The sequence below is a fragment of the Abrus precatorius genome, unplaced genomic scaffold, assembly GCF_003935025.1.
Source record: "Abrus precatorius isolate BTA unplaced genomic scaffold, Abrus_2018 Scaffold7, whole genome shotgun sequence".
Taxonomy (NCBI): Eukaryota; Viridiplantae; Streptophyta; class Magnoliopsida; order Fabales; family Fabaceae; genus Abrus; species Abrus precatorius.
The window spans coordinates 17626432-17639935 of record NW_020874417.1 but is presented as its reverse complement, the minus strand read 5'-3'; the positions used below and the strand labels follow the sequence as shown (position 1 = coordinate 17639935).

Here is a 13504-nt window from a genome sequence, read left to right as displayed (position 1 = left end):
TGAATATAAAACGCGTAAAACAGAATCATAATGTAGAGGTTCTTTACAGAAAAAGTGCGAAATAGGAAATAAATTGCAGAAACGAAATAAGCAACAAGCTGGAATTAAAATGCAGAAAGGTAAAAGTGCGTGAATGTAAACGTACGACTCCTCACAACAGCAGACAGTGGCCACCATGAGTCTCCTTATAGTTGGTGTCTAGCGCGGTGCAGGGTTTCAGCGTGCAGAGAATTTTAGGTGCGGTGTCTGGGTGCAAAAAGTCGTCCTTCGTAAAATGACACTTTGGCGTATTTATAGGCAGGAGGACCACCACCGTTCTCCTCATTTTGCGGGCACTTCTTAGTAACTACCTTCAGCTGTTGATGTCCATTATCCATGGTTGCTTGTGATCGTGTTGTTGGTTGGGGCTTCTTTTGTAACTGCTATCCCCCACGATCTCCTTTGCCTAGTGGTAAATGTTGATGACTGTTGGTAACCGCTTTTGGATTTTGCAATGACTTGACCTATTAAGACTTTTATTTTTCTATCTTTCGAGTATTTTTGGGAGAAATCTAAGAGGCTCATTGAGTGTTATGGCCTTAGAATAATTTCTCCTTGACTTCTCTTTTCAACTAATTCTAGGGTTTTGAGAGCTTGTCTTGATCTCATGGACTTAGAATATTTTCTTTACTCATTCCTATTTTTCGAGCAATTCTAGAGGAACTCTGGAGCTCAACCAGGTTTGTGGACTTCGAATATTTTCTGACCACTTCCTATTTTTCGAGCAATTTTGGAGGGAATTTGGAGCTTAAACAAGTTTGTGGACTTAGAATATTTTCTGACCACTTCCTGTTTTTCGAGTAGTTTTGAGTGTTAGGGACTTGGAAACTCCTCGAAAAGCCATCAGTTTTGTGGACTTAATATTTTTTTGTCAGTCCTGTTTTTTGAGTAGTTTTAGATATCAGTTACTTGGAAACTCCTCAAAACTCTTTGAAAAAACCTTCAGTTTTGTGGAGTTAGAATATTTTCTTGTCTTTCAAGCAGTTTAGAGAAAAATTAACAATGTGACAAAAATTTCCTAAAATAACTCGAAATGTGTCTCTTTTAATAAAAACTAAAGTTCTTGAATAATCTTCCAATATTCTCTTATGTTCAAGCCTATTTTTTGGCTCCTTTTTGACTCTCAGAATTTTGTCGAAATGTAACTTCCTTTAACATGATTTTTAACTTAAAAAGTTTTTCTTATCCCAAACAATGTTATACTATGCTTGCATACGTAAAATCAATTTATTTAATAAAATTTTTTATGTAAACTTTGTTATATGCATTTTTTTTTCAGATCAACAATAGTAGAAAGCTAAACATATAATTTATAGATCAATCTACATAACTCACAGTTTGAGTGAGTTTAGAACAACAAAATTCTAATTTTTTTAGTCACGAACTTGTACAAATTCAGTTAAAAAGGTTTATACACTAAATGGGTGGATTAACTTGTTCACATAAAATATTATTTTCACCATGCACTCACAGTTAAAAAGATAATAATATTACAAATAAAAAAAGCCACAGCTACTGTTTTTATTTTCACCATGCACTCACATACCTCTGCCACGTTGTCACTTTATTTTTCAATATTTATAACTCGTAAGTCGTAACCATTTAAATCTTGAAATGGTGGCACTAGCAGGGTTTCTCGTACGCTCTGCATTTGGGATGGCAATGGAATATGATGCACGTGAGCTGTATGTGCTTTTCGCATACATAATATCCATCTTCGTCTTTCTATGTCAATTTGACTGCAAATACTTACTTATTATTTTATTTTATATATTAAATTTTAAAATATACAAAATTATTTATATATATATATAACTCTATTTATTTATTATTTTATATATTAAAATTTAAAATGCATAACTTACAAATTAAAATTATATTTTATTATATTAAAACTTAAAATTTATAAACTCACTCCTATTGAATATACTTATTTATTACGCTATACATTAAAATTTAAAAAATATAATTTATAAATTAAAATTATATTTTATTTTTATTATCTTTAAATTATATTTAAAGAATATTTATTAGAATTGATAGTTATATTGTATTACAAACGACAATCTAAATATTTATACTCTAAATTGTCTTAAATTATCATTTATTAAAATTAATTATAATATTTTTCATAATTTATGAATTAAAATTATATTTAATTCATATTTATTATAAATATATATTTAAAAAATTATTAAAATTAATCATTATATTATGTTAAAAGTTTAGAATAAAATATATTTATATATTTTTTGAGATACCTTTTAATTGAATTATTTTATTAATTAGTTTAATATAATTTATATTTTAATATTTACTTTAAATACTAAAATATAATTTAAATTAAAAGAAATATATTTATAAAATTATTAGTTTATATTACATATTGTTAAATTAAATTTCAAATGAAAAGACAAGTTTATATATTTAAATTATTTTATTAATTAGTTTAATATAATATATAATTCAATATATATTTTAAAGACTAAAATTTATTTTGAAGTAAAAAAATTGTTAAATTATATTTTTAATAAAAAAGTTTACATATTTAAATTATTTTATTAATTAATTTAATGTAATTTATATTTTAATATTAATTACAATACAGATGAAAAAATAATTTTTATTATATTAATTTTTTATTTTCTGACTTTTCATATATCTTCAAATAAGATTTCATTTCTACTTATATAAGTCATGTTTAATTGTTTACACAACTTTTGAAAATTTGCTCACCTTTTTTTTTATCATTTTTTTTTCTTTATATTTTACAATCATATCAGCGGTTAAGAATTAACTATCCACGTAAGTACATGTGTTTTTGAGTTTATATTTTTTATTTTGTTTCACTAAATTGTGTTTTTCATGCTTTTGTTAGAGAATAACAAGTTCTAATGAAGATAAATAGACTTTTCTTAATGATCTGAATTCAACAACAGATGATTGAAAAATAAAAGTACAAATATCGCGACTGTGAAATATACTAAATATATATATCAAGAAATAGTTAATTAGTACTAATATGACATTAATTAATAAAAAGGTATCATATTTATATTTTCCTTATAAAAAATGTATTATTTTTAATAAATTATAATTTTGTTGTCTTTTATATGTTGTTCTAATAACAAACTAACTTAATTTATTTTTAAATTTTCTAATTGATTATTTTTTTTTCTATAGAACAATTGTTTTAAATTTTATAATGATAAATGGTTTATGATATCATGAAATATTATAAATTTTATTTTTACATTTTAAAAATAAGATATTTAATGCTATTTAAAATTAATTTCTTAATTATATCATAAATTATTTTTTTAGTCTTTCAAACATTCTAATTTGTATAATTAACACTAAATTATATATATTTTAATTTTACAATACTATTCTAAATATATGATAATGCTTGTAAATAAATTTTTTTATATAATAATGCAAAAAATAATATATTTTAATTTGCATATATTACCATATAATTTTTTTATGTATTTATACCAAAATTTTTATTATTATCATTTTTAATAAAATTATGACAGTAATAATTTATTTATTTATAAAATAAAATATTTGTTAATATCATCATTAAATTTTTTTAATTAATTAAAATATTTTAAAAATTTTGTAGCTAGGTTGGTATTTATTTATTTATCTTTTAAAATATATTATAATTATTACCATATGAAATTTATTTATCATATTATATTTTAAAATAAATAATAATATGTATAAATATATATATATATATATATATTAAAAATTCACTTATTTATTTATTTATTGGCTTTTTAAGATACAACATATTATTAGTTCTATTATTAACTTAATAAATATTATTTTCATTTTATTAATTTTATTATTATTACATTAAAAAATAATTATTTAAAATTATTTCATATTTTAAAATTAATTTAATTCTTTATTTTAATTTAAAAAATTATAAAAATTTATTTATGTATGTATTAATATTAATATTATAAACTACGGTGATGTTTACTTATTTATTTATTAATATATATTGATTATATACGTATAGAGTTTATCATAACTACTCTTATAATTAATATTATATCATACAAATTATAAATTAAAAATATGCTTATTTACTTGTTAATAATTTTTTTAAAATTGTAGGTGATAATTTAAAATAGGCAAAATTACACTTTTTGTCCTTTAACTTTAAGGTGGGATTCACTTTTGTCCCCTAATTTTTTTTTTATTTTCATCCTCAAGTACTATTTTTTTTCCACGTTAGTGCTTTCTGTTAGCTCTATTACATAACCTAACAAAAATATCTTACATAGTGCTGAGATGGCATTAACAATGTTTATTTAATCCAACCTAGATTTTTAATTTAAAAAATAATTAAAAATAGTGAAGTGGCGTTGAGTTGTAACTTATCATCTTCTTCCTCCTCCAGCAACCTATTTCTCTTTCCAGTAGTTCATTCCCCTTCCACAATCTCTCTTTCTCTTCCCTGCAACTTTCCCTCTCCCTTCCTGCAATCTCTTTCCCTTCTCCTTCTTGCTCTTCCTGTTCCATCACCTTTTTTCTCTCAACCCAGGAGCTCTATCTTCCTCGCAGCCTTGTCTCCTCCTTTTCGTAGTCTCCTTCCCTTTCCTCCTCTGTAGCTCCTCCACCCTTTTGCCCAACCCATCAAGATTGTCTCCTCGTTCCCCTAGTCCCCCACCCCTCTCCTTCCTCCTCCGCAGTTTTCTCCACTCCTTCCCACAACCTAACAACCTTGTATCCTCATTCCTGCAGTTCCTTTCTCCTCCTCTTCCTTACTACCAACACTATTTACGGTGAGAAAATATATTCATCTTACAATTGCAGCCTTGTCTCCCTCCTTCCCCCAACTAAATAGAAAATTACCTCCAAAATTTTATTCCAAACATCCATTGAATCACTTGGTTTATAAAATAAATTAGCAAAGTACCAACTCATGCCCAATTATTAATTATAAATTTAATTTAAAAGAGACATCTATTATGCTCCCTCTCTCTTGGTTTAAAGCTGCAACTTTTTACTCTATTGCTTATTGGGTTATTTTATATTTACATCAAACTCCAAATTTTATTACTTTTTATGTATCATTATTTAATTTTTTGTGAAACATGAATTTCCCGTTATTTTGTTGTTTATTTGTGTTGCTGATAATTCTTCACTTGTAGGAAGAAAAAAAATGAAGGTTGCGGGAGGGGGGAAACAACGTTGGTGGGTTAGAGGGAAGGGATGGCGAAGCTGTGAGAAAGGAGAGAAATAGCTACAAGGGGAAATGAAAGTTGTGGGAGGGAGAAATAAGGTTGGTGGGTTAGTGAAAAAAGGTATTGGAGCTATAAGAAAGGAGTGGAAAAGCTGTGAGAAGAGAAAAATGGGCTGTAAGAGAGGGAGGTAGGGCTGGTGGGTTAGTGATTTGGGAGAAAAGAGGCTGGAAAGTTGCGGGAAGATGAAGGAGGAGAGAGAGAGTTGTATTTTTCAAATAAAAAATCCATGTATGATTAAACAAACGGTGTTAAGACACTTTAACGCCATGTAGGACATTTCTGTTAGGTTATGTAAAAGTGCTAATGGAGAGGAGTAACGTGGAAAAAAAAATAACACTTCAAGGATGAAAAAAAAAAATAAAAAATTAGAGGATGAAAGTGAATTTCACCTTAAAGTTAAGGGATGAAAAATGTAATTTTACCTTCAAAATATATGAATTTAGGATATCCAAGTTACACATGTGAATATTGTGGTAGTTTTATGTGGTATGCAAAAAGAACGAATAAACTACGACAGCCAAAAAAGCCTAAATTTTCTCTTTGTTGTCAACAAGGAAAAGTTCAATTGCCAATCTTTCAAGAATCGCCAGATGCTTTAAAAAATCTTCTAGTTATGAAGGTGGTCATTGTTCTATGAAATTTAGACAAAATATTCGAACATATATTTCTATTTTTGCTTTTACATCAATGGGATCAAAAATTGACAATACAATCAATTTAAGAACAGGCTGTATGTTTTTAGAATTAGTGGTCAAAATTATCACAGGATTGGAGCACTCATACCAGAAAAAGGCCAACAACCAAAATTCTCACAACTTTATGTAAATGATACAAAAAATGAAGTCCAAAATAGATTACATTCCTTCAATAATGGAGAAAATCTTGATGACACTATTGTTTAAAGTTTGAAGGATATGTTGGACATGCATAATCCTATTGCCTAGGTGTTTAGAATGGCAAGAGATAAATTATCTTCATCTGATAATAAAAATATACGAATCAAGTTGCTTGGTATAAGATCAAGTTGCTTGGTATATGATCAAGAGAATATCGACAATATAACAAGCTGACCTCAGCTGAAATTGCTGCACTTATTTTTGGAGATTTTGGCCAATCTAATGGAAGAAGATATATAATAATAGAGCATCAAACAAATGTGTTACTAAGAATATCATCCTTCTTTCATGTCAATGCAATATCCATTATTATTTCCATATGGTAAGGTTGGACATTCAATATTCTTATAATGATGGAAAAAATAGAACAAAAAAAAAAACAATTTGACAATGAGAGAATACTATGCATATCGAATACAACAAAGAAACTTTGAAGCAATGACTCTTATTTTTGTTAGTAGGTTATTCTAACAATATATTTTGATGCATATACAACCATAGAAGAAGATCGACTACAATGGATTAGGCAAAATCAAACAATTTTACGCCCAAAGTTGTACAAAAATGTTTGTGATGTAGTTGTTTGTGGAGATACAATAGCTACTACTATTGGAAAAAGAATTGTATTGCCTTCTTCTTTCATAGGTGGTCCATGATATATGGTCCAAAACTATCAAGATGCAATGGCCATATGTAGAATGTTTGAAAATCTTGATATTTTTATGACTTTTACTACCAATTCAAAGTAGCCTGAGATTCACTATATGGTTGATCAAATTCTAGGACAACCAGCTAATGATAGACCAGATGTTAAAACAAGAGTTTTTCAAGATGAAACTTGATCAACTAATAAAACATGTAGTGAATAGACACTATTTTGGTCAAGTTATATTAGGTAAAGAAAAGTATTATATTAATTTTTTAATTTATAACTATAATCTTATTCTTACTAATTACTTATTATATTTTGTCCTTCTTTTAGCTGTATACACAATTGAATTTCAAAAAAGAGCTCAACCACATGCGCATATCCTACTATGGTTTCACCAAAATAATAAGTATCTAACACCACAAGATATAGATAAAATAAGACTAGCAGAATTATCATCTCAAGTGGATGATCTAGTTGGATTCAATGCTATTTCACAATTCATGATACATGGACCATGTGGAGCTACCATAAAAATGCACCTTGCATGGTTGATGGCCTTTGCAACAGAAATTATGCTAAAAAAATTTACTAATGAAATGACCATAGATATGGATGATTTTCCTATTTATAGAAGACGAGATGATGGCAGACATGTCAAAAAAGGATATATCAACTTGGATAACAGGTTTGTAGTTCCATATAATAAATTTATTACTCACATTTTAGGCACATCTAAATATTGAATGGTACAAGCTATAAAATATCTCTTTAAATATCTTCACAAAGGTTCAAATAGAGCAACCATGGTAATTGAAGAAAATATTTTTGTCTAAAATACAAACAAATCAATGCAGATAAAACAATAACACAAGTTGATGAGATCAAAACTTATTTAGATTGTTGATATGTAATTTTATAAATAAATTTATTTAATTAAGCATTTAATTAAAATCATTATATATTTCTTCTTTATGTTAATTTCTCTAGTATCATAAATTTATCTATTATTATATGTATTTATAACTAATTTATAATTATTAAGATTTAGAATATTTAAATTCACTATAAAATATATTACATAAACAAATTTGCTATAAATTGCAATAGAATAAATTTATTAAAATTACTTATAATATTTTACATAATATATCAGTTGAAATTATAATTAATTCATATTTATTATTTTTGAATTATATTTAAAGAAAGTTTATTAGAATTTATGCTTATATAATCTTAATAACGGTAATAACAAACAGTTATAAATGATAATTTAATAAATAATTATTAACATTTTATATATATAAAAATAATATTATTAAACTTTTATATTTATTACTTATTTTATATTTATTAAGTGTACAAATTTTTATATAATTTTTTATAAATAAGTAATACTAAATAAATAATAGTAGTTGTTATACGTATAAATTTTTAGTCAATTTTTTTAATTAAATTTTATATTGACTTTAATATTAAGTGTTATCTTATTTTTATTTTTATTTTTAAACAACATTGAACACATTTTTTTCCTTTCTTATATACTCAAATTTTTATAAATTTTATAAATATTATAATTATTGCTTATATTTCAAATATGTGCCAGCATGTGAAGTAAGTTAGAATTTTTAACTTTGACATACATTATAGAAGTTCAGCTGTTATGAGATTAATTTTTCATTTACTAGGAGAAAATTAAGTTACTCTACAAGATTCAAAACATTTGCCAACAGTCATCAAAAGAGAAAAAATAGAACAAACCATATTTATAGAATGGATGAAAATATAACATCAACAAAAAGAATAAAAATCCTTATTATTAAAGAGGATAACAAATATAGAGGATGTACAAAAACTATTGTATGTAAAAAGGTATTTCATAATCTTCTTCAATGTAATTATATTTAATATAATAAATTTTATATTTTAAAATAAATTAATTTAATTAAAATAAAACAAATTCCTAATTTATATTTATGAGTATCTACATGGATAGTAGATATTTATGAATATTGGTGATGTAGATATTTAAGAATTTTAAAAATCATAAAAGATAATATGAAATTATAGATTTAAAATTGTACTATTTTAAAATCATGTAATATAATTATTTATTAAGTTTCAAAAATTTATAAAAATATCCAAATGATATATTAATTTAATTTAAATAAATTTATTATTTTAATATTCAAATTTATTTTTATATCTAGTTTCTGTTTAATTTTAGTTTATTTCATTTTTTATTTATTCTTTAAATTATTTAAAATTTTTCTATTATTTTTATTTAACTCTATTATTTAAATAAAATAAAAATATCATTTAAACTTAATTTAACTTTCAATTCTGCTTAAATTTTTAATTGCATAAATCTACTATCTATTAAGTTATCATCTAATTTTTAATAAAAACTATATGTTTCTTTTCTTCTTCGTTGCACTTTTGGTCTCATAATTATTGTGTTTATTCAATTGTACAATTTTGATTCTCCTAATTTTTTAATTTAACAAATTTACTCTCTCAACCATTGGTCCTTAACTGATTTTTTTCATTGTTATTGAAAATCTATCCATCTTCATTACACCTGTTTTTTTTTTTTACTTGGCCTATCTTTATTCTCCACTCCTCCTAGTCCCACTCTTCTTCTTTACATTAGTCTCCTTCTCTTCTATATTGCAAAGTTTGAGCATAGATATAAGCCATCTCTTTATTTATTTTGAGAGAAGCATATGTTTGTACAAACTTAAAGCGAAAATTTGGCTGATTTTGAGATAAAAAAAGAGTATTAATGAAATTATGTGGTTAGATATTATTGATGCTTCTAATTATTAGTTTATAATGATGTAGTAAAAGAGTGTTATTCACATTAACATTTTTGTGTCAAAGTTTATTTCTCTAATAATTCTCTTTACTTATAGAATGTGAAGATAAAGAGAAGATAAAAGAGATAGAGAGTTAAAAAGATAAAACAAAGTCATTTCATGATAAAACTAAAATAGATGTACATTATGAAAGATCAAAAAACTTATAATTTAAAAAAGAAGACTTAGCAAAACTTTAGTGAAAAGAGAGGAGAAAGAAAAAATTATACATTAACAATAAAATTCATATAAAAAGAAGATATATATTGATGATGACAAAATTTGGCAAAATAAAATAAAATCAAGAAGATAGATTCCAACAAGGATAGAATCTAAATAGGGAGAGAGAGTAAGAAAAAGGTAGTATAGTTCTATTAAAATTTAGATGATAACTTGTCGAGATGATAAAATTTGTTAAATTAAAATAAATAAAACAAAAATTACACAATAAAAGTTTAGAGATTAAAATTAAATAAATATAACCGTTGGAGGCAAAATTGCAAGAGAAAAAAATGTGTATAATTGTTAAAAAATAGTTGAGAGCTCAAAAGGAAGAAGAAAAAATTTGTTAAATTAAGAAATTAAAAAAATTAAAATTAAATAAATAAAATTTAAAGGACTAAAACAAATAATTATGATAATTAAATAATAAAATTAAAATTTAACCTATTATTTATCGATTAAAAATTTAAATTTAATTAATAAATAACATAATCAACGTTAAACTTCAACAACCATAGCTAAATTTTTGTCGTTATTATTTTTACCTTTTTGTCAATGAAAATACATACTGACGCAAGGAGGGGTAACTTATGGTCCACTTGCTAGTGAAGCGCGTGAAGGCATAATAGTATTACGCTGACGAAACGCAAACCTTAAGTCGGCTTAAATGGTGGACGCGAGCTGCTGAAAGCCACGCCGTTTCCATATTCATCTGTGTACACTGTACACTACCACTCTACGAGGAAACGGTCCATAAAACGGAAGCGTAACCGGCTAACCCGGTACCCAAAAAAGTTGCATTTGGGTTGAATTTGGGTTCATTTGAAAGCCAACCCCAGTAGCAGTCACCTAACCCCAGTCAGATTTTAACCCAGGTTGGTTTATTTAAAGACAGACTCAGAACTAAGCTGGGCTGTGAACTTGTTCACCCTTCCCCTTTCTTCAATCTCACTCCTAAACACCCCTTTTCTCTTTCTCACTACTTCCAATCTTCCCCTAACCATCTGTTTTTTCTTCCCGATCTATTAATTTTGACTGGATAATGATGTAGATAGAGAATAAAAAAGAGACTAGTGTGCAGTGAGAAAAGTTTTAGTTGGTCACTCTTCTTCTTGTGGAAACAAACTTGCTTAGTTTGGTTGTGTTGTGTGGGTTGTTTAGTTCTGTATGTTGGAATTGTTTCATGGGTGAAGTTGGAGAAGAGGTGTTAAAACTTAAGGAACAACACATGGATGTTAATGGAGATAAGTGGTTGAATAGTAGTTGCTCACAGTGCTGTGCAAATTGGCGCCGTTTAAGTCACCCGAATTTCTGTTCAATGGCTCCGCTTAAGTGAAAAAAAAAAAATATTGTCCTCTCAGTTTCTTTCTTGAGATCTTTATAGACATTGACTAACAATAAAGGGATCAAATTTAAGTACCTTGATCTAATAAGATCCGTGCTTTTAGTAGTACTCATCATGAAGAGACTTGGCAGCTCCGATTCTTTGGGTGCTCTCATGACGATTTGTCCAACAGCAGGTTAATTGAATTGAGACTTTGGTTCTTAACTTGTTTTCCTGTTTTAAAATTCAGACAGATCCATGATGCTTGTTTGGTTCGTGCTTTGTCTTGTCCCAGCTTTTTTTGTGATCAACCATTTCAATTACTGAAACCTTTCCAATTTTCTTTTCAAATTTTTTTATTATCTTTTTTGTTTTCTATATTGCATTACAACTCATCATGTTCAATTATGGCTTTCGTGTCTGGCTATCGCGTTCCTTGTTTGTTTTAAGAGACAACATCTTTTATGTTACTGACTATTGTGTCTGATTTGCATTGATACAACAGACGAACACAGTCCGAGGAACAACCACGTGTATGGTAGGGAGTTTCAGTCGATGTTGGAAGGGCTAGATGAAGAAGGGTGTGTTGAAGAATCAGGGCATCACACTGAGAAGAAACGAAGACTAAGTGTGGATCAGGTGAAGGCTTTGGAGAAGAACTTTGAGGTAGAAAACAAGCTGGAACCTGACAGAAAGGTGAAGCTTGCTCAAGAGCTCGGTTTGCAACCAAGACAAGTAGCCGTTTGGTTCCAAAACCGTCGAGCTAGGTGGAAAACAAAACAATTAGAAAGAGATTATGGCGTTCTCAAAGCCAATTATGAAGCACTTAAGCATAACTATGACACCCTCCAACAAGACAACGAAGCCTTACTCAAAGAGGTATAGAATTTTTATAAACCCCACTAATATCTCCATTACCCTTTGGAGAAAGAGTATTAAGAAATCTAAAAAGTTATTAATTTGGCAGATTAAGGAATTGAAATCGAGGCTGCAGGAAGAGAACAATGAAAGCGATGCTTCGGTTAAAGAAGAGATGATAACCCTGCCAGAGTCGGAATACAAGATGATGGAAACCGCCATTCCTGGATCCGACTCAAAGGAATTGAATTATGAATGCTTTAACAAGAGTGATGAAGTGGGTGGTGCTTCGCTTTTCAAAGACGGTTCTTCAGACAGTGACTCTAGCGCGATCTTGAACGAAGAGAACCATAGTCCGAATAACGCGGCGATTTCTTCATGTGGGGTTCTTCAAAGTCATGAGCTTTTGATGTCCCCTGGGTCGTCTTCGCTTAAGTTCAATTGTTCCTCGTCGTCTTCGCCTTCGTCCATGAACTGCTTCCAGTTCCAGAAACAGTACCCGACACAGTACGTGAAGATGGAAGAACACAATTTCCTCAGTGCAGACGAGGCTTGCAATTTCTTCTCAGATGAACAACCACCCACACTGCAGTGGTACTGTTCCGACGAGTGGAGTTAATACAAACAAAAATTTAAAAATAAGGAAGAAATAGAAGAAGAAGAAGAAACTGCCACCAACTTCATGGGTTTTAAAAAAAAAGACATTTTGCAGGGTGGGTGTATAGTAATGGAAAGAAAGATTGTAAAAATGAATGAATGAATGAATTGGGTTGGGTTTGGCATGGTGAAGACGAGAGAGGAAATTGAAGAAATTGAGAGAGGAGAAAGAGTTGAAGGACGCATGGCGTGGGGTCGGGATGAGAGGTTGATGACGATTAAGGTTAATAATAATCATCAATCTCTCGGCCGTGCGGGGAAGGGGTAATTTATGAATAATAATAATAATGATTAGGTGGTAATGAGATCAAATCTATGCTGTAAAAATTTTGGAGTTCATGCCTAGAAAATTTATAATGTTCTTACAGATCCATAATTGCACCGTGTTTTCCTCTTCCCTTTCTTCTTAGTAGTTTTTTCCGCTTTTACTCTTTTATATTATTTTTTACAAATAATAAGCAATATATATTGAAAGTAATGGAAAATGTTACAGGAATGCCTAATTGAATAAAGACAATCAGACATCAGAGAGAAATAGGAGAGGATGAGAAAAAAAAAAAAGTAATAAGGATGTTTTTACACAACTTATTTAATAAAATTGTGAAAATGGTAGAGTATAAATAATTTTAAACTTTATTTATATAAATTAAAAATAATTTATTTTGATAATTTATATTAAAATAAAATTAAAAGTTATAATTTTTTTTAGGAGTTATTCATAAATTATTTCAAAT

General features: G+C 27.6%; 1 protein-coding gene across 1 annotated transcript; it reads left to right on the top strand.

Annotated features, from left to right (window-relative positions):
• Positions 1-10843: 10843 nt before the first annotated feature.
• LOC113871190 (homeobox-leucine zipper protein ATHB-6-like) lies at positions 10844-13150 on the top strand. Its single transcript, XM_027508100.1, has 3 exons — positions 10844-11451; positions 11761-12134; positions 12223-13150. The coding sequence occupies exons 1-3, from the start codon at positions 11391-11393 to the stop codon at positions 12730-12732; spliced, it is 945 nt and encodes a 314-aa protein (XP_027363901.1). The 5' UTR covers positions 10844-11390; the 3' UTR covers positions 12733-13150.
• Positions 13151-13504: the final 354 nt, after the last annotated feature.

Excerpts from the sequence above, each read along its gene's own strand:
- LOC113871190 (XM_027508100.1), top strand. The coding sequence starts at position 11,391 with ATGAAGAGACTTGGCAGCTCCGATTCTTTGGGTGCTCTCATGACGATT. Across the intron at positions 11,452-11,760 it reads GACGATTTGTCCAACAGCAG|ACGAACACAGTCCGAGGAAC; the intron begins GTTAATTGAATT and ends TTGATACAACAG. Across the intron at positions 12,135-12,222 it reads ACGAAGCCTTACTCAAAGAG|ATTAAGGAATTGAAATCGAG; the intron begins GTATAGAATTTT and ends TTAATTTGGCAG.